Source organism: Anopheles arabiensis, chromosome 3 (assembly GCF_016920715.1).
Source record: "Anopheles arabiensis isolate DONGOLA chromosome 3, AaraD3, whole genome shotgun sequence".
Lineage (NCBI taxonomy): Eukaryota > Metazoa > Arthropoda > Insecta > Diptera > Culicidae > Anopheles > Anopheles arabiensis.
This window is the reverse complement of record NC_053518.1, coordinates 4,031,760-4,052,177: the sequence shown is the minus strand read 5'-3', so window position 1 is coordinate 4,052,177 and position 20,418 is coordinate 4,031,760. Positions and strand designations below refer to the sequence as shown.

The window sequence follows — 20,418 nt, the reverse complement described above, 5'->3', positions numbered from 1 at the left end:
AGTTTACATTCGATTCGAGGATTTTTTGTAATAATCTTTCCATCTACGCAGTCCACTTTTGATGACAAACTGTTGCCGTTCCCGGGGGGTTTGCTGTTTGATATGACAAATATGGCGGAAATCAAAGCTTAAAGTTGCCCAATTGCTCGCTCCCTTGCTGTTACACATATTTTCACTTTAAACTTTCGCCGTTTGCCAGAAACTGCAGTGGGTGTGGGACAGTTTCCTCTCAGCTTACAGCATCAAATGCTTTCTTGGAAAATGCTGCTATTTATCGAGCCGGCGGCAATGGATTTTTCGTTTGTCCCATTCCCATTTTCCAGCACGAAATTATTTCACTCCAAACCAAACAACATGCTGCCTCTTCGATTGTGTGCTAAATTTGAGCAGATTATTGACTCAAACACTCGCCACCTCCCCTAAATTGTCCCCCCGCCTCCGGCTTCCCTAAACGGCTTCGGGAACGATTTCGGAAGAAAATCATTGACAATTGACGCTCGTTACCAGCATTCTTTCAGCCGGCTCTCCTTGTTGCCAGCCACCGGTTTTGGAAAGCTTGGGCAAGGCAAAAGTTTTTGTGTTATTACAATTTTCCAGCATCACGTCGCGTCGTCCCCATCGCGGGCCCCAACCCGTGTCCGTTCGATACGCTTTTCTTTGCGCTGGACTTTTTCTCATTTGGCGTATCTTTAAGCGCTCAGGAAAGCGAGATCCTTTTCAGCGGGGGAGGGGGTCCGCGAAACAACGCGAAAAACTAAGTCCCAAAGCGCATTACTTACCACGTCCGTGTTCGCGTTGGCGTGGCGATATGGACGCTCGAAACGGAACCGAAAGGCGCTTAAAATGGGCAGAAAGACACGTCGTCGTCGTCGTCCTCGTTGCTTGCTCTCCCTTGCCCGTTACCATGGAGATATGGTTGTTGCGGAATTTCGGCGCGCATTACAAGAATCTGTCCAGCGTGGCGTGAAGGAATGCGTCACACAGCGACCACTTTCCATCCCATCGCGGCTATGGCTCGCGTGCCAAGTCATCCGCGGGCAGCATAATTTCTTCGCATAATAAGCTTAAAATATCTTGACAAAAACCTTTTCCCCCCATGTAAATGTCAAGCGAACGTCATCATCGGCCACACGGCCGTCACATTTTGGCACACGGAGCAGAGCACACATCTTTCGCGACATTTCACACGCCCGGTAGTAGTACAACATGGCTTCTAATGAAAACAAGCGAAACAAGCAGTTTATACACGCCCCACGCTGTCAATTTCGATGAAAGATGATGTTACTTCACATTAATTTCCACCGAAGCATCATGCCCGTTCTGCCGTTGCCTACATTTCCCTCCCCCCCAATCTCACCGCTTTCTGCTCAAACGCGTGCGTGTGCTGCGAAGGAATGTATCATTCAAGAAGCTCGTCCCCTTCCCGCCCCAGGAGCAGTGAAATGTGTAGCATTTAATTAACATCGTTTGCCGGCAGGGCGCGCAGATCCTTCAAGAAGGTGACGACGACGCTCTTTGCTATTTATGTTTTGTGACCCACAGACAGCTTGCTTTCTCTCTCGCGACGAGCAAAAGACCAAGTAGCTTTCCATTCTTTAAGGAACGCACTCGTCTCCCATGCCCCCCCGCCCTTGTCACTGCCCTGTCGGTTCTAATTTAATTATTATTAGCAAAACCTGAAACGATGCTCTCACGAGTGTCCTCCCTCAATTTCGAAGTACCGACGGACCCACCCCAAGAGGTGGAGTTCCCCCCCCCATTTTCCTTTGCTACCGTTTTGTGTTCTATTCTTCGGCGAAAAAGTCGAATCAAAGGCGATAGTCAAAGCTAACGATGGGCGGACAGGTTTTCCAACTGAATGCGCCCCACCCTTGGGTCGTCTGCAGCAGCGTAATTGCACGCGGAAGGGCAATATGGCCCTCAATGGCATGGGTGTGTGTGTGTGTGTGTGTGGACGAATGGTGGAGCCAGGATTGGGAGGGTGTAATTAGTGCAGCCTGCACCAATTTGTCGATGGACGATTTGCCGACTCAATGAGGGAGAAAACGTGTCCTCCTTCGGTTTCTTCGAATAAACGTGTGCTTGTGTGTCTTTAGATCAACCGTAACTGCCAAGGAATTGTCTTTCTATATATCCTCTAGCAGAATGAACGGTATAATTACGCCATTCGTTTTTAGACGTAAAGTTTTATTATCCTTCCTCTAATCCAGTGTGTTTTCCACCTAATATTCCTCTCACGCGCTCGATGTGCAATTTATCATGCATTCAGTCGGGTATTGTGGTTCAGTTTTTGTAACCATTTCTTACGTCTTCAGGGACAATTCAATCGAATTTCTTACATTTTGATACCGGATGACTAATTACGCAAACATATGGCGTTCCAAGCGTGAGATTAAGCACAGTTTTCCGCAACCCTAAGGAACCCACGACCGCAACAAGACACAACCGGGAACACATGCATGCAAAACCCATAAAAAAGATGTTGTGGTCATCCTGGGAAGACTAATTCAAAATAAAGGACGGACGGACGTCCATTTCAGCCGTTTCCATAGCTGACCGTATCGATCCACTCACTCGCACCGTTTGCAAAACGGAAGTGGAAAACTTGTGATAGATTGCAGACACAACAAACTAAAGTGCGACCGAAAGGCGATCGGACCGAAAGTCCAAAATAAAGAAAATGTGTGGATTTGGCCCCATGCCGCTGAGAAACGCGGTTGAGAAACAATCGCCCTACAGCGACTACCAACAGGGTGATGATTGCCAGTAGAGTCCACTTATGTTGCGATTCTCATGGTCCGGGTTTTCCTTCCATCCCACAATTCGCAAAGCCACAAATCGGACCGCTCCCTAGCACAAACCCTACTGTCCGAATGAAATTAATTAAACGAAGAAATTAATTGAAAAGATGCGCTCTTCCTTCATTGCCTCCCTTCACAAAACCGCGACCGCTGGCATTGGGTGGCACTGGGGGAAAATTACAGCAAACAGACGTTCGTCCAAACCTCTCTCACTCTCTCCCAGTGGCACATTAGCGCCACACGGACACACAAAGGTACTAACAGGACGGGCGGAGAAAAGGATAAAAACTATCTTCCGAAAACCATACCATCTATGCATATTAAAATGGAAAATCATTTTCCATTCTGCCCATTCGCCGCATTCCATCGGATTGGATGGACATAAAAAAAGGGGCGTTATGTTTTCTCCGCACCATTCAAAATCCATGTTTTGTCGGTAATCACGCGATCGTAACATAGGAGAACGAGAGCTGAAAGGATTCTTCCCACAACGTTGTTTTTTTAAGCACAAGCCCTTTCGCACACAAGGGTAAACATGTCACAGAAACGCAACTTTAACGTCCCCAGGTTGGCAGAAATGTATTATGTGAATGGAATAAATTTTCCCGCTGACAGTCCATAATTCTCCTCTTCTGCCTTCCTCGCACGGAGCGCCATGATTTGAAGGAAATTAAGCAATTAATTCTAATTAAAGCAGAGCACGACCGGGCACGAGGATCTGATTTTTGCGTACTTCTCCTCTTGGGTTGTGTTTGTGTGCCGAAAACAGAGAGTGAGAGAGAGGAAAAATGAAGTTAAAAAGCAGCATCAGGAAATGCCACAGCACCACAGAGGGCGCCTTGGAGGCTTTTGCTGTCTGTGTCATTCGATCGCCAGCATTACGATCGCATGGCTCGCAGCAATGCGACACATACGAGCCACCGAGACGCCACGGAACCGTTCGCTCTCCTGTCGAAGAGATCCGTCCCGAGCAGTCCGAGGCTATCGCTGTCAGTGTAATTAATCATTCCACTAATTTCTGCGGTCACAGTGGAAGCTTGAAGAGCGGGGTTCGGGGCATCCCAGAATCCGTGGCTGTGGTGTGTCTGTGTGAAGATACTGATGGGAAGTTTGCTCAAGAAAGTCAGACAAAACACCGTCCCGCGTGACATTTCGTATTTAAATCTTTAAGCTGCAATCCCTCTCGCAGTCTCGTCTAGCCTTTTTTTTTGTGGTAAGACACAGTCTTACTCTACTCAGAGTACTCTCAAGCAAAAGTGTGAATTGTAAGAACAAAGTCGGGAATAATGCAGCTCGGGAATAAATGCAAATGATAGTTTCCGATAAGAAACGGGACGCTTGGAACCACGCTTGGTGGTTTGAGAGGAAAGTTTTTAAATTATAAATTAGCATCAGCACTAGACACACCGTGCACCACCACCACCACCACCACCACAAGCATTCGTGGTTCGGGAAAGACCGTCACCAAAAACTACGCAAAAGCCGTCTGCAAAAGAGTTGCAAAAGAGTTGCAAAAGTGATGATTTTACCTTCGACTTACCTTTCGGCGAATGGTGTGGACTTGGTGCGTCAAAAGTTAAGATAAACTTTCCCGTCGAATATCGCGAACCATGCTCAAATGGTTGAATTAACAGTACTGTTTTCGTTGTCCGTTTTTCTTATTTAACTGTTGGTTGAGATTTTAACAGGTACTATCTGTAATGTTCCGTTCCTTTATCTGTTATATTTGGATAAAAATCGATGTGTTTTACCTTGTTTTGTTTTTTTATATTCATTTGGCAGGCTTTTACATTGTTGTTTCTTTAATTCTTTCATTTACAACCCGGTCTCATATTGCTTCCCTTTCAAAGAATAGAACAATTACTTGAATGCCGTCAACTAACGTGTGCCGCCAGGCTTTCGCTTCTTTAATTTGGATTTTATTCGGCTTTTAAGGCACTTGCTTCCTGCTTTTCTATTATTGCATTTTCACGCTTACCCTGTATCCTTGTCTATTCTTCCCTCTTTTTTACTACTACTTACTTTTTGATTTCTTTTCGCTTCATTTATTTGCTCGTAAATTTGAACTTTTATACCTGCTCTGGATCCTTTTTTCTCTGTTTTGCTTTTGTGTTCTACTTTTACTTCGATGTGTTGTTCCTTACTCCTTATTCTTCAACACGGTTGACAAAACGGTGCATTGTTCGAACATCTTATTAGAACATTCTAATAAAACAACCTCGACCGGCTTCTTCTTTTCCACTTTTTTTCCACACTGTTGTTGTTTTCATCTCTTTGAACAATACACGGTTAAGCTCCATTTCAATTGTTTTGTTCGGTTGATTTCTTTCCTCTCCTCCGCGGATTTGCTTACTCTTGCACGGACGGAAATGGATTCCATAGAATTCACTTACCAAGGCCGGGATTATTTTTTTGTCCCTTCCTCTGCTTCTCTCCTCTCCTCTTTTCACTGTAAAACAATGATGCCACATTCGCACCGCAACATAGCGTATTTCACACCTTTCCTCTATAGACAGACGGGCGGGCGGGCAGCGCACTACTCTACAGCAAGTGATCTACCGAGGAAAAGCGAGCAAAAAAAACACACACACACACACAAACCGTGAGCGTGAAGTAAAACGATTCCGTTCCGGAAGATTATCAGCCTGGGAAACGTGGTCGTGGTCGTGGCCTCTCCGGCATTCACCTGCATTCAGGTCCGCCGTCCGTTCTCACATCTGTCCCGGTCGTACCGGTCACAAAAAAACGGGGTCCCAGCCAAACGGTATACGATCCAAATCTTGCTTTTATCGAGTTGCATTTACACTCAATCATAAATGGAACCAAGTGATAATGGCGTGTGGTCAGCGTGTTATAATTGAAACCAGCGCAAAAACGCGCAACGATTTGCGCAAATTGCGCAAGCATGAATTCCTATTGTTGTTCCCGAAATGCAGGCGCTTATCTGATGGGAAGGTGGTATGCCCTTTCGTGCTGTGGTTAAATAGGAAAGACACCCCAAAAAAGCTCCAAAATAGTCTAAAATTTCACCGAAATGAATGTGATAATAAATAAAAATTCAATTACAAAATACCTTCCCTACGAAATACCTTCGTGGCTCTAGCCACGATAAGCGAAACTATTGCATGCACCGTGCAGAAACACACACATACACACTATCGTAACACTATACAGTGTGTGTGCATGGCAAATGCAAGTGCCAATGGGGAACAACAATAGCTCTCGGCCGCGTTTCTTATGCTTCATCGAACCGTTTACAATAGGATTCCTATTCAGCTGCAGTAGTTATTCACTCCGGAATCCATTTACCTTCACAGCATGCTCCCTTTCCATCGACAATCACTACCCGCGCGCGCGCGCGTTACCATGGCGCAAAGTGTCCTTTTTCATGGCATCCTTTTTTGTGAATTTTTTGTGAAAACGATTGAAAAAAAAAACAAATACAAAAATTCATCAATTCTCTTGATCGACAGTTTTGCTGGATTGGAATTTGAGCATTTTTCTCGCACGCTCGCTGTTTGTTCCAACTGTGCCTTCCCATTGTCGATTGCATTTCTTAGTAATGTGTAGCTCACACCTCCTCAACGATCCTATTTATTTCCTTTCAAATTTGTTAACTGAACTATTTCTCATTCAATGTGTCAAATTCCAATTATACTACAATCGGCGCATGATAGAGACGCAGGATTGTCCGTAAATGGATTCCCGCACCGATTCCCCCTGCGATTGAGCTGTTTGTTGTTGGTGTACGCTTTCGATTTATCGCTGATTTGCTTTATCCGCATCAACATTCATCAAGCGCAGTTTGTTTGAGTTTAAAATTCGTCACATTCGAGGTTTTTTGTTGTTGTTTTGTACTGTTCCTTCAGCTGTTCACACTCCCAACTACATAATCCTCACATTAGCATCCAAATCTCAGTCCACTTTTTCCTCAAAAACACCCGTTCGTTTTTTCGCCCTTTCCTGTGACCCCTTGCCGATGCATCTCCCATCTGTCATGGGTCCTCTTGGGTGTTGTGGTGAACACATTTCGTTCCGATTCACCGTCATCGAGGTGTCAACCGGTTTCATCCCTTTAAGCGCACTCCTCCTCTCTTCCAACCTTTCCATCGGTGTTTATTAAATTTAATCGGATTATCTCTCAATTTTCTGGTGAATTGTTATTATTATCTTACCGGGTACCGGGAGGCTGCAAACGGTGTCTGGCCCACAAAAACGGGGTGTTACCGGTAGGGATTGGAGGATTTAATACACTCACTCTCTCCTTCTCTCACACACACATACAATCACGAACCGAGTTCCAGGATTGATACGATTTTCTTCACCATTTTGCTTCCCGTGTCCTTTGGATGAACAATTATTTTCCATCACGATGACAAACACAGCACGGTCGTCCATACTCGCCACCCGGCCTGATCCCGTTTAGTGCATTTAATTAGATAAAAACATTTTTACTTCCCCTCCACCCATCTCATCACCCTGCTTCGTCACCTTCGTGCCATTGTTAATGTTAGCTTCAACCAGAAACTCGTGTCCAAACACAGCGTTGGGAAACAAATCTCTTCCAACACGCGGGAGGAAAATTAATTCCAAACACCGTTACACTCACAGTGGGAAAACAGGGCCGCAAAAGAACAGTTCGCGACGTCCGGCGCCCCAAAGTCTGCACAAATAGTGCCACCGGGCCCTGGGACCAACCGAGAGGGGCTGTGAGAGTATGCATCATTAAATGTCGCCACGTTTTTTTTTCCTGTTTCCCTATCCCCCAACCCCAAGGTGTTGTTGAAGCGTCGGAAGTTACCCAGTTTTCCGCACAGCTTTTGGCAGAGTGATTTATATGCCCGCGATGGGTTTTTCTTTATTTCACTCTGTATCCCCCCCTGGCATGTTCACTTTTTACTGCGTAAATTGAAAAAGAAACTCACACACACACGCGCACAACAGCCAACCACAACAAAAACACTGCGTGACTGGGTGTTTTTTTTTTACGCCGGCCGGAAGCTGTACGATTTGGACCGCGAACGGAATAAACTAAAGCGCTGAATGGAGCTGGTGAAAAGGTTAAAGTAAACGATTTTACAACACACAATGCTGCTTTTCACCGGTCCGTGTCTAATGTGCTTTTTCGCGCGCGTGCGCCCGTTCGCTCTTGCGCTCCCATCTTCTCTTGCGTGCGCGCTAACCACGTGTGTGGTGTGGGGGGTGGTGGATGACAAAACGCACGCCGCGAACCGACGACCGCGTGCGCCTGTTAATTGACGGGAAAATTTACCTCCCACCTCCCAGCATGCTACGATCGCACTACATTAGCAACATTGTTAGCTGTAGATGGGGGTATGGGTGTGAACCCGAACGATCCAAGTGACCTGTTTTAACAACGCGTGCCTTTAGTGCCACTTTGTTTTGGTTTTTATTCGGGGGAAGTAGCATCATTTATCAGTTGATTTATGGGGGAAAAAACGAGTGTTTGTGATAATTTCAGACCCCAAAAATTGCAGCTTTGCAGCTATTGAGTTGTCTATTGGAATCGCTCGCCACAACCGCAACCGGCGCTGATACCGGCACGATAAACTAACAGTCCACCAAAAGCGAACAAACTGCGCCAGCAAGATGTTGAAGCACATAACCGTGGCACCGAGATTAAGCCACCGAATGGCAGCAGAAGCAGCAGCAGTATCAACACAGAAGAGAAGAGAGATGGAGCAGAGATGGGAGAAAAAGTGGCGAAAAAAGAACTGCACAAGCCACCGGCGGATGCAATTTGAGCGGATTAAAATTTATTTTATAGCAGCTTACTGTCGCATTAAGCGGCCAACACACTAACGCCTCATAATTCTTGGGCGATAATTGTCGCGCACGGGGCTGCTGGGCCCGACCGGTGTGAAATGGTTCCCAGGACCGAAATGGCGGGTGATATGGTAATAACCAGACTGTTGGAAGGGATGGCTCGTTCCCATTTTTAAAACGTTTTTTGTTTTGTAATGTTGTGATATTTGCATCCTCGCCCTGGGCCGTGGTTTATGTTGTTTGTAGTTAAAAAACGGCACGTATTTCTTCTGCCCTATGGCTTCGTGCTTACCCCACGGTGGCATATGTGGCTGGGTGGGTGGCCAGGACCTATACAGCCAGCCACGAAGATAGTAAATGAAATAAATACCACGGCATAAGAATCTTAATGTGCGAGTTTTTAAAGCACATTAAGCTTAATGCTGAATTATGAGAAGCGGTAATCGCGCTCGGGTGGGCCATTAATGTGAAATAGTTCCGCTGTATGCGCCGTCGGCAGATACACTATTGTCTGGGGTAGCACGCAAATGGGGAAACATTACAAAACTTGTCGGAGATAGATTAGTGTTATAGCTCTCAATCACTTCCCTTTATTAATTCTACTTGCTTTCTCCTTACTCTTTTGCAGGACTGAGTGCCGAGATCTATTACATCCGTGAGGGTCAGGTGAATGCGTACGCCCTACACTTTACCGTACCGGTGCCGGCCCACCTGGAGGAGATCTCGTTTTCCTGGCAAAGTCTGGCGGACCGACCTCTGCCCTACCGGATCCACATCGACGCGCCCGATCCGGAAGCCCTGCCCAAACCATCGATGAACATCTCCACGCAGGGTGAAATCCCCGAGCACATCGAAACGTTCGCCATCGGGTTAAGGTGCAGTGGCATCGTATCGGCCGAGGTGGAAGTAACCATTACGATCGAGATCACGCTGGACCCTCTGACGGGCAATACCACCGAGCTGCTGTTCCGTCGCAAGAAGATATGTCTCATGAGGTAAGTAAAAACGTTAAAACGGCTTTTTTTGTAGATGTCTTTTTACACCAAATCTATCTTTCGCCAACTTCCAGCGAACATCCCGATGTGAATCAACCCGATCCTTATCTGCTGGAGAACGCCTCGAACGGGCAGAACGGGCTGATCACGATCATTATCGGTGGCATACTGGCGATCCTGTTTGTGTCCATCTTCATCATGATAGCGTACTGTGTGCGAGGATCCTTCAACCGGAAGCCCCATCACGCCCAACCGATCCGTACGTCCAGCTTCCAGCGCCTGCAGACTCACGCCCCGTCTGCGCCATCCTCAATCGTATCACCACCCTCGATCGCTCCGACCATTGCGACCCTGTCACGCAACCGCATCTACGCCAATGCCGAACCGGAAGAGCTACAGCGTCGCATCTCGGAACTCACCGTACAACGGTGTCGTGTGCGTCTTTCGAGCCTACTTCAGGAGGGAACCTTCGGACGGGTGTACCGTGGAAGCTACAACGACAGCCAGGAGGTGTTGGTGAAGACGGTTGGACCACACGCTTCGCAGGTGCAAGTCTCGCTGCTGCTACACGAAGGCATGAGCCTGTACGGTGCCCAACATCCGGGCATTCTTTCCGTGCTGGGTGTATCGATCGACGACCATACTGCGCCGTTCCTGCTCTATCTGGCACCGGAGAACACGCGCAACTTGAAGATCTTCCTGCAGGAACCGGTAGCGCGCACGCTTACTACGATCCAGATCGTTAAGATACAGCTCCAGCTTGCTCAGGCGCTCGGCCATCTGCACAGTCACGGTGTGATTCACAAGGATATTGCGGCACGAAACTGCGTGTAAGTGTTCTTTTGAGGTGGAGAATTCATTCGAAATGGTTTTAATATTGAATTTCTTGTTTTCATTTCCACTATTTCCAGGATTGACGATCAGTTGCGCGTGAAGCTGGCAGACAACTCACTGTCGCGTGATCTCTTCCCCGGTGACTACTACTGTCTGGGTGATAGTGAAAACCGTCCGATCAAGTGGCTGGCGCTCGAGTCGATCCAGTTCAAGCAGTTCAGTGAATCGTCCGACACCTGGGCGTTCGGTGTGCTTATGTGGGAGCTGTGCACACTTGCCCGACAGCCTTACGCGGAGGTAAGAATGAACATTGTCTTTTCAATGTAATACAGAGGAGTTGTAATGAGTGATCTTTTGCTCTTACTTCCAGGTTGATCCATTCGAGATGGAGCACTATCTCCGCGATGGCTACCGGTTATCGCAACCCATCAACTGTCCAGATGAGCTGTAAGTACTCACCAACAAGGCCCCAATGCTCCCAAACTCTAAAGCATTGACCACTAATTTGATCTTCCTCACATCTCCCAGGTTCGCAATCATGGCCTACTGCTGGACGATGATGCCGATGGAGCGACCGTCGTTCGAGCAGCTCCAAATCTGCCTGCAGGACTTCTACGCCCAGCTGACGCGCTACGTCTAGGGATTGCCGAGTCCCGGCCAACGGTTCTACATGTTTCCTACGCCCCGGGCACTATCGTTAAGCTTTAGATTTAGAGTGAAAAACCGATCCCCCGCCACCGCCACAACCGCACCACAGCCCTGCCCGCCCCTGCTGCCCCCCGCCACTGCGCCGGCCGCCCGCGACAGCAACACGCTGCCCAGTGCCCAGGGCGTTTCGTGACACGGGGCGGCACCGTTGGCTGCCATCGGCCATGGACTGCTGCCGCCCACGCTGGCCTGGAGCTCCATGACCGCGCTGGCAACCACAGCCAACGGTGCCAACCGTACGAAGGGTGGTAAAAAAGCTTTCACCAAGGAGCAGGCGCGCAAGGATCATCATCACCATCATCATCACCATCATCAGCAGCAGCATCGTTTTCCGAATTTCCGTACGGTTGGTCCAAGGATTGGGAAGCAGCCGCTGGACATGCACATGCAAACCGGTAATGGTGTTGGTGGGGGTGGTGGTGGCAGGGTGGGATCGCTCGCTGTCCTGAGCCGGAAGGTGCTGGAGGAGATGAGCGAAAGCGTCGAGGATAGTGAGTCGTCGGTCCAACCGTACACTATACCGTACGACTGCCGGTGAACTGTTGGCGCACGCACGGGATATTGAGCGTCGTCTAAGGTGTTTGTGTGTGTGTGTGCGTGTGTGTGAATATATCGTGCCAAATAATTATGGAAAAGAGTTTTAGGTCGGAAACGGTCGATCGGAGTGTGATCTTGCTCTTGGTCTTGGTCGGATTCGTTCCCGGTTCCTGTTTTTGTTAGTGCTGGTAGAGTTTTTTAAGCTTTTTTCCGGGGGAAATTCGCGAGGGAAAGGGGTGGGATTTAGTCAGCGAAAACAGCAACGGGGAGAAAGTAGTAGTAATTAGGTGCTGTAAGTGTGTTAGAACGATCGTTTTCAATCATCTCATAGGGAACGGTTCATCATCATCATCATAAGAATTCATATCCATTCCGTGCATCGAGAGGAAGGGAGAGCTGGGACGAGAGTGTGAAACGAGGCGGAAAGAAGATTATTTAATCGGTAGAAAAGAAGTCGAAATGGAGGGGCGTGCGCGTTTCTGCTGTCTCATTTGCTGTATATAATACCAATTTGATCGTAGTAAGAAAATCGTTTATAACAATAAGGGATGAATGGAGGGATGAAAAAAGCAAGAGGGATGAAGACATGCGACAGGCCGACAGCGCAAGTTTGCAAGTTAAAAGTTATTTATTTTTGCTAGATAGTCGCTAAGCAGCATCTTTTTTATACAGACGTAACGTAGCAAGAAATTGAGGTCAATGATTAACAAAAGGAATAAAAGGAAGTAAGCGATGCGCTCGAATGTCAACACCAATAAATAACTGCAACAGTAAGGTCGGAGAACCATTCTTAACCAATTTCGAGAGGAAGAAACGGCCAACGACGCCGTCTCCTCCTTCGTGTAACTGTTTCACGATATGTACATTTTGTTTATTTTTTAAATCAATCAAAACCATTTGTTGTATCTTCCGCATAAGTCCCAATTCCGGTTCTTTGTTTCCGGTACAGTTTCTTCGTCATAATTAACCGCTCGACGTATCGTAAACCTGTTATAGAAACTGTCTAGCAAACTACTCCCTGGCATAATAAAGGAAGTATTAAACTGAACTGGCTCTGGTTGAAGTGTTTAATTTCTGAAAGAAATATAAAAAATGAATATCACATTGGAAAATTCCGTTGAGGTTTGAATTTTCTTACTTTTGAACGAAATGATCCAAGACACAAACCCTGCTGGTATGAATAAGCATGGACAAAAACCACACAGTTGGTCGACTGTCGATATAACTGGCACAGTGGTCGATCCTCATTCAGATTATTTTATTGTGTTAATTATTATGAAAAATTTATTGTTTCGATTTGAATAAAAGCAATTTACATTGTGCATAATTATGATGAAATTTAAATTTAAGAAAAACACAGAAAAATAATACACTTTTATCTGTCAAACGGATGTGTCAGTGTATTGGTGAACTGAATATTGCATGACCTCACCTTTTCACTGTGCAGACGTAGATTTGTTATGAAAAGTGCAATTGTTTAGTTTTAGTTCCACACAAATGTATGAAATAAATTAACGATTTTCACTAGTAAAACACGCACAAACGAACCATTGGTATGAAATATGTTAATATTATAAGCTAAGAAACAATTGTCGCTTACCGTTCGCGCACATCTTTCCAGCGATGGACGCCCTGAACACGTACTACAGTAAGGAGGAGTACGTGGAAACAGCTTCCGGCAACAAGGTGAGCCGCCAGACGGTACTTTGCGGCTCGCAAAACATTGTCCTCCACGGGAAAGTGATCGTGCAGAGCGGGGCCATCATCCGCGGTGATTTGGCCGCCGTTCGCACCGGACGGTACTGCGTCATCTCGAAGGGTTCGGTCGTGCGGCCACCGTACAAGCAGTTCAGCAAGGGTGTTGCATTTTTCCCGCTGCAGATCGGCGATCATGTGTTCATTGGCGAGGGAGCCGTCGTTTCAGCGGCATCGATCGGTTCCTACGTTTACATTGGCAAGAATGCTGTGATAGTAAGTGGAACTGTTGGAGTTGCTTTGCTGTGGTACGTTGTTAAGTCTGTTGCTCTTTCCTTCCAACAGGGACGACGATGCATACTGAAGGATAACTGTATCGTGGAGGACGGTGCCGTTGTGCCGCCGGAAACAACAATTGCAAGTTACATGCGCTACACCGCGGACGGAAGGATCGAGGGTGGACAGGGCAATCCCGATTTTGTGCCCCACGGTATGCTGGATCTGATGATCGAGTTTACCAAATCCTACTACGACCATTTCGTTCCGGCACCCAACTGACGGCAACGCGAACTCTCGGCCGTGCCGAGAGTGCCACGAGTGCAGTGAGAAGGAAGGTGCATCACTTCCTCGTTTTCAGCAATTCTACAACTTGTATCGTCTGCACTGCGGAAACTGATCATAACCATTACGAGCGCATAGGCATATATTTATTCACAGCAAGCTAACCAATAAAATCGTGTATCGTTAAGTGAAAATGTTTATTTATCAATATTGTATAAACCACACCGGGTCCGTCAGCGCGGGCATTGAAAACACGGAAATTTGTAGGCTTAACTTAAACGGCGATCCAACGGCGGCAGACGACCTTCCGGGATAACCTCCCGATGTCGGAGTGAGTGGCAGCAGATGAGGTCAGCAGCAACCGCTGGTTCCGGTAACAGCTGCCGGATCACTTCTTGCCCGACTTCTTGATGCCGCCCTGCAACAGCGGGCCACCCTTGGTTGCCTTCTGTTTTGCCGCTTCGAGCGCTTTCTGCTGTTCCTTCTGCTTCGCCTTGAACGCAGCAGTGTCCTCGTCCATCTCGGACTGCTCCTTTTTCGGCGCCTTCAGAGGCTTCTTCTTGCCACCTTCGCGTCCACTCATTGCTGCGGAACGGATTGGAGAGTCGTGGTTTACTCAAACCTTCACGTAAATGTGCTTTTGGGTGCGTTTTTTGAACAGAAATTTACCTGTTTTTGTTAAGATAGAGAAAACCCACCAAGCAATTTGACCAAGAGCCGACTGAATTGAGCGACCTTTTCCATACAAGCAACTCACAGCTGCGGCGGCTTACACACACATTCAAGCAGCGCTTGAGCGACTCCTATGGAAACCGATGACAACCTTGGTGCTCAATCATTCTCTCTCGTTCTTTTATCAGTTTTATTCTTTCTGGCACAACTGGCGCACGCACCATTTTGAAAAATTCGTTTGACAGCAGCTCGAAGCAACACAAATATATTTATTTTTCACCGTGATCAGTTAATTTTGGAAAAAACTAAAACTTTACGATGGCAGCACAGCGTGATAAAAAGACTGGTTCCTCGTATCGGAAGCGTGATAGCTTGTTGAAGCAATATGCAAGGGAATGGGACATGGATATGGAGGAAGCAGGATGTAGCTACCAATATTCGGCACCGACTGGTAAAAAGCTTGTGTAGACGGACCGTGGTGGACTGATGCTAATATTACTAACCAAAAATTCTTACAGCAACACCAGAGCCACTTGCTCAATCCGCTGCTCCAGTGATTGAGCATGATATTCCATTGTCGGGGGATGAATTAGGTATTGTTTGCTATGATTGGATTTGTTGCAGTGTTTTTAATGTTGCTTGTTTTCAGCTGCACACTGTTCTGATAGTGATGCGTCTTTTTCGGACCCTGAGGATAATAATGCAACGGAATTTGACGATGGAGATGACGAAGGTGACCAACCTTTCCTTACCGACGATTTGTCCTTCAAGGATGCTCTTCGCGTATGGGTGTTGGAGGCCAACATTTCGCATCGCCGCACAAATGTGTTGCTAGATTTGCTTCGCAAACACAACCATCCTGAGCTGCCGAGGGATGCAAGAACTTTTTTAGAGACTCCCTCAGCGAATACCACACGGAGTCTGGTCTCTACTATCTCGGGTGGTCAATTATGGTATCAGGGGATTGCTAGCAGCCTTAAATCGTACTTTAGGTAATTATAATTGTTGTAGCACAAGCGACTGGTTCGATGATCCCTCAAATGGCACATTTGTTCAGTTCATATTACATTAATCCGGTTTCTTCGCTGTTTTAGACTTGTGACACCGGACGTCAATGAAATGGAGCTAATTTTCTTTGTGGATGGGCTACCACTTCACAGAAGTGGTTTAACTCAGTTTTGGCCCATCCTGATGAGAATTCATGACATGCCAAATGTACCGGTAATGACGGTGGCAATTTTTTGTGGGGAAAGTAAGCCGGGAAGCCTTCAAGGTTACTTGCAACCATTTGTCACGGAACTAAACTACTTGCAAGCCAATGGACTACTGATAAACGGTCGCCCATATAAAATATGGTTCCGGGCCATGATAGCAGATACACCAGCTCGAGCTTACATCAAAGGTACGAATAGTTAGCTTCTACTTTCGCAACGATTATTCATGGCTGTATATCACATTGCAGGTGTTAAATCATTTAACGCTCGTTACGGGTGCATTAAATGCAAGACCCGTACCACAAAGGATCCAACAACGAAACGCACCTACTACGGGCAGTTTGGTGCTGCGCGACGGACCCATGAAGAGTTCTGTAATGGTGCATACGTCGACCATTGCAAAACCACTACACCTTTGGTTAAGCTAGACAATTGCGACATTATCAAAGATATAATTACCTCAGAACCTCTGCATGTACGAGATCACGGAGTTACGCGCAGACTAATGCTAAATTGGACTGAAGGAATATTTGGAACGAGTCGTAGGTGGACGGAACCGATACGCGAAGCAGTTTCCAACGAGATTCGGGAACTGCTTCTGCCGTCAGAGTTTCAACGAAGTGTGCGGAGCCTTAAATATTTACGCTTTTGGAAAGGGTTGGAGTACAACTACTTCTTGCACAACATTAGCTTGATTGTCCTTAAGGGAAGAATAAGCGATGTTGAGTATAACCATTTCATGCTGTACTTCTGTGGCATGACTCTGTTCAGCTCAGCTGAATACGAAGATGATTGGCCAATGGCAGATCAGATGTTGCGAAAATTTGTTTTCGATTTTGCCACCGTTTATGGCGTCACGTTTTTGTCTAGTAATGTCCATTACCTGTTGCATGTTTACGAAGATGTTGTTCGGTTTGGACCACTACACAACATTTCTGCCTACAAATTTGAAAGCCATCTTCAAGAGCCCAAAAATTTACTACGAAACGGTAGAAATTGTTTAGCACAAGCTGTGAACAGGTTAACCGAGCTGCAACACATTAACTACGCACGGCCCTCTAACGAGCCTTCGTTTCCGTACATAGTCAACAAAGGAAATGATGTTACTGCTTATGTGATGGCTAATTGCACATTAAAAAATGATAAAAAAAATGCTGGTTTATGTTGAAAAATAAGAATATAGGAATGTACAGCACAGCATCACGCGAACAGGGTTCGATTGTTGTACATTGCCATCTATTTAGTGAAACCAGTGAACAGTTTGACTATCCATGCTCTTCATACATAATGAATATACGGAGAGCAAACATGTTACATTTAGACCTTTCATCGTTGGTACGTATACCAATTGAAGAGGTAAAGTTCAAACTTGTTGCGGTAAAAACCAAAACAGTTGAAATTTACATGTTCGTTCCGGTGCCTCATAGTATGGCGTAAAATATATTTTTTTTCTCAACACTAAAAAGAGAAGCATAAGGTATTCCATGTTCAAAATTCATAATATATTTCGTTGCATATTACCGTCTAAACATTATTTTTTTATATTTACATAAATTCAAAATTCTCTCCTCCCCCCCCCTCTCTCTCTCTCTCTCTCTCTCTCACACACACACACACACACACACACACAATATTTACATTATTTCACGCGTTTTCATCTACATTTTCTTCGACATCTAGACAAGATGGATTTGTGGCTTTCCGCGTTTTTTCGGCTTTCACCTGGTCCGGAGCGTAGCGAAGCTTTTTGCCGATAAAATTTGCAACCATTGTTTCATTGATGGCATAGAATCGATTGCTGCCAATCATTTTAAAAAGCTTTACCACCCTTCGTAGCTCGCGAAACGGAAATTTTTTTACTGGTCTGCCACCACCAGTCCAGCTGCATTGCGCGAGAAGCTCCTTCGTGAACAAAAGTTCAATGCTTCCTGCATCCTCGTCTCGGGAGCTTCGCTGGCAATGCGCCCGTTCGCCCATGTAAATATTTTAACCTCGTACTGGGGATCAGACAGCTTTTCATTAAATTCTTTTAATTCTTCCACATTATTCAGTAGTTCAAACTCAAATTCTTCTTCCTGATGGGCTTGGAGTACTCTATTGCAAACACAATTTTTCACCTGGTCGGTCGTTACCTGAACCAGCCCCACTGATTTTTCAATCCGCCTGGAGCGTTTATCTAAATTTTCCACCGACATTTGCAGTCCATCTAGCTGTCGCATTATTGCATCGAGCTTGCTGTTAATCGTGGGTGGTTGTGGCTCTGCCGGAAGTGGCTCTGTCGGAAGTGGTTCTGGCGGAAGTGGTTCTGTTGGAAGTGGCTTGGTCGGCTGTGGCATTGCTCGTGGTTGCACTACGGTAGATGTGAGAGTGGTTGGCTGCACAGGTAAGGATGTTGTTGGGGGTACTTTTTTCAGGGCCGATGTTGGTTGCTGTTTCAGTGGTTGGTACACGAATCGCTCTGGCACTTTTCTTGTTGGCTGATTAGGATTACGTGAAGATGGTTGCTGCACGGAGGGTATGGCTGTAGTGGTTTGCTGGATTCCTAGCGATGATTTGGTGGGCACTTTTCTCCCTACCAATATTACTTTTTTATGTGTATGCTGCGCAACATTCATCGGTAGAGGAAGGGATGATTTTTCCGGAACTTTTGTTGTGATACGAGGTTGCGTGGATAATTTTCGCTGCGGCACGGATGTGGTGGGTATAGTTCTAGCTAATATAAGTTTCGATTGCTTGGTAGGCACGGTTGGTTCATTTGACGATGATGCTCGTGGTTCTATTGTGCGTGTGATTTGTGGTATGCGGGTGGAAGTAGCTGGGATCGATATAGGCACGGATGTACAGGGTTGTCCTGGTTGAATGAAAACAATTTTTTTGCGTTTCTCGGGAGGTACAGCAGTTGAAGTGGGAGAATCTTCGAGGGATGATGGTGGTGTTGCTGATAAATTGCAGAAGTCCGGGTCTAGGTCCTTAGACATTTTGGGATCTGTAAAACAGTTCACGCATACATCACACGTTGTTAATTCGCACTACCTTCTGCGCAACAAATATCACATCACAAAATTTTATTTCTAACTTACCTGCTTGTTGTTGGCAAAAAAATGACACACTTGAAAAATTTTCCCCACTGTCGACTGCACGTAGGACTGCACTGCTCGAGAGTCAAATCGTTAATGAACGGACACTAAGATCAGGGAACTAATGTCTTTTATCCCCAAACCCTAAACACGTGTGGACAGCTGAATGAAAAATTCGGCGAAAATTTTGCTCCACAATGCAGCACCAAACGCAGGGATCGCTTTATTGCAAAGCGTATGCATCAATGAATGGACTAATTCGAGGAAAAACAAGTGTGCCCTGTTTTCCATCGACGCGCACAACAAACCTTTCTCGCCACCCCATCCCTTCTTCCCTTGTGCTCGGTGCAGATCAATGAATAATTCCACGAAAAATGCGTGTGCGTTGTGTGCCCACCAGTGCGCGTTTTGTGCCGAAAGCTCCTTCCGTAACATTTCCATGCGTGCCAAAGAATGGACAAATTCTAAGGAAAAAGGGTGCACAATTGTACTTGCTTGTTCCAAAGGGCAAAAAAACACACATTAAAAAAATATCAAGTGTGCCTTGTGTGCCATACCAGTGCGCGTTTTGTGCCCAATGCTCCTTCCGTAACATTTCCATGCGTGCCAAAGAATTGACTAATTCTACGGAGAAAGTGTGCACAATTGTACTTGCTTGCTCCAAAGGGCAAAAAAAGTACACATAAAAAAATATCAAGCTATCATGCAATCCATCTCAATGCATTATATTGCAATCCTAACACGCCAGCCGCACAACACTCGGATGGTCTACGCAGTATCGTGCCGGTATAACAATCGCCAGGATCGGGATCGCAGTAAGTACATTTCTCATTCCGTCTGCATAAGCTTTAACCCCAACAAAACCCATCAGCTGATCATTCATATTCATTCTTCTCCTCCCACTTCTCCTCATACAGCAGCCGATACATGTGAGCGAAATAATACCACCATATGGGGCCATATGAGCGCGCAAGCCAACGCAGGCAGGCGACACAGTACTATCATACACATGTGCATACACACACATTTAAAGAGCCGTGGCTAAGCTACGCGCGAGCCGTGGCTAGGCTGTGCGCGAGCGAGCCTTGTGTTCATTTTTTTTGCTCTCTCCTGCAATTGACTGTAAGGCGAGCGGGGTATGAGGATGAGAGAGGGATGAGAGGGTACCACGAGCTACACATACAAACACACCGCCAAAGCAAAACCGCCAAGATGAAAAATGAGTTACCGTGAGTGTTCGTGCCACTCAATTCAGTCAAAACCTACTGCCATTTGACTCCAATCTTGATACAAACCGACTGGGCAAATTTGCACAAATCCGACGTCGGCCGACATGTCAAATTGCTTGGTGGGAATGCCCGAAAATGCGTATGCTTGTGATTTTGACAAGTGCTAATTGTCGTTCCGTAGTTGACAGCTCACGTTGCACGGTGTGCTATTTCCGCGGACATGCTGTTTGACAGTTCGCGGAATTAAATTCCAAATATTTAAAAATGACGGCAATTTTTTTATATGTCCGTTACAAAGCACAGAAATC

General features: G+C 46.2%; 5 protein-coding genes across 5 annotated transcripts in view; 3 read left to right on the top strand and 2 right to left on the bottom strand.

Annotated features, from left to right (window-relative positions):
* LOC120899757 (tyrosine-protein kinase Dnt-like) overlaps positions 1 to 12,710 on the top strand; it is an 84,053-nt gene extending 71,343 nt beyond the window's left edge. Inside the window, exons 2-6 of the mRNA XM_040305949.1 lie at positions 9,217 to 9,583; positions 9,658 to 10,413; positions 10,495 to 10,714; positions 10,788 to 10,864; positions 10,946 to 12,710. Of these exons, the coding sequence (XP_040161883.1) occupies positions 9,217 to 9,583; positions 9,658 to 10,413; positions 10,495 to 10,714; positions 10,788 to 10,864; positions 10,946 to 11,057 (1,532 nt within the window). The 3' untranslated portion in view covers positions 11,058 to 12,710. The remainder of the gene's footprint in view (positions 1 to 9,216; positions 9,584 to 9,657; positions 10,414 to 10,494; positions 10,715 to 10,787; positions 10,865 to 10,945) is intronic.
* Positions 12,711 to 13,079: 369 nt separating this feature from the next.
* On the top strand, positions 13,080 to 14,105 carry LOC120899759 (dynactin subunit 5). Its single transcript, XM_040305952.1, has 3 exons — positions 13,080 to 13,215; positions 13,284 to 13,633; positions 13,703 to 14,105. The coding sequence occupies exons 2-3, from the start codon at positions 13,286 to 13,288 to the stop codon at positions 13,913 to 13,915; spliced, it is 561 nt and encodes a 186-aa protein (XP_040161886.1). The 5' UTR covers positions 13,080 to 13,215; positions 13,284 to 13,285; the 3' UTR covers positions 13,916 to 14,105.
* Positions 14,097 to 20,283, bottom strand: LOC120899760 (translation machinery-associated protein 7 homolog). Its single transcript, XM_040305953.1, has 3 exons — positions 20,237 to 20,283; positions 14,588 to 14,611; positions 14,097 to 14,503 (listed from the first exon to the last, which is right to left on the bottom strand). The coding sequence occupies exon 3, from the start codon at positions 14,499 to 14,501 to the stop codon at positions 14,307 to 14,309; it is 195 nt and encodes a 64-aa protein (XP_040161887.1). The 5' UTR covers positions 14,502 to 14,503; positions 14,588 to 14,611; positions 20,237 to 20,283; the 3' UTR covers positions 14,097 to 14,306.
* LOC120899758 lies at positions 14,617 to 17,333 on the top strand. The gene is made up of 4 exons (XM_040305951.1): positions 14,617 to 15,183; positions 15,240 to 15,582; positions 15,685 to 15,992; positions 16,053 to 17,333. The coding sequence occupies exons 3-4, from the start codon at positions 15,710 to 15,712 to the stop codon at positions 16,970 to 16,972; spliced, it is 1,203 nt and encodes a 400-aa protein (XP_040161885.1). The 5' UTR covers positions 14,617 to 15,183; positions 15,240 to 15,582; positions 15,685 to 15,709; the 3' UTR covers positions 16,973 to 17,333.
* On the bottom strand, positions 17,661 to 19,935 carry LOC120905020 (proteoglycan 4-like). Its single transcript, XM_040315634.1, has 2 exons — positions 18,885 to 19,935; positions 17,661 to 18,790 (listed from the first exon to the last, which is right to left on the bottom strand). Exon 2 carries the CDS (start codon positions 18,780 to 18,782, stop codon positions 17,661 to 17,663), a length of 1,122 nt encoding a protein of 373 aa, XP_040171568.1. The 5' UTR covers positions 18,783 to 18,790; positions 18,885 to 19,935.
* Positions 20,284 to 20,418: the final 135 nt, after the last annotated feature.

What these genes read in the sequence shown, in the direction of transcription:
- LOC120899758 (XM_040305951.1), top strand. Translation starts at nt 15,710, where the DNA reads ATGGAGCTAATTTTCTTTGTGGATGGGCTACCACTTCACAGAAGTGGT. An exon ending in AGCTCGAGCTTACATCAAAG is followed by an intron (nt 15,993 to 16,052) that starts GTACGAATAGTT and finishes ATCACATTGCAG; the next exon opens with GTGTTAAATCATTTAACGCT.
- LOC120899760 (XM_040305953.1), bottom strand. Translation starts at nt 14,501, where the DNA reads ATGAGTGGACGCGAAGGTGGCAAGAAGAAGCCTCTGAAGGCGCCGAAA.
- LOC120899759 (XM_040305952.1), top strand. Translation starts at nt 13,286, where the DNA reads ATGGACGCCCTGAACACGTACTACAGTAAGGAGGAGTACGTGGAAACA. An exon ending in TTGGCAAGAATGCTGTGATA is followed by an intron (nt 13,634 to 13,702) that starts GTAAGTGGAACT and finishes TCCTTCCAACAG; the next exon opens with GGACGACGATGCATACTGAA.
- LOC120905020 (XM_040315634.1), bottom strand. Translation starts at nt 18,782, where the DNA reads ATGTCTAAGGACCTAGACCCGGACTTCTGCAATTTATCAGCAACACCA.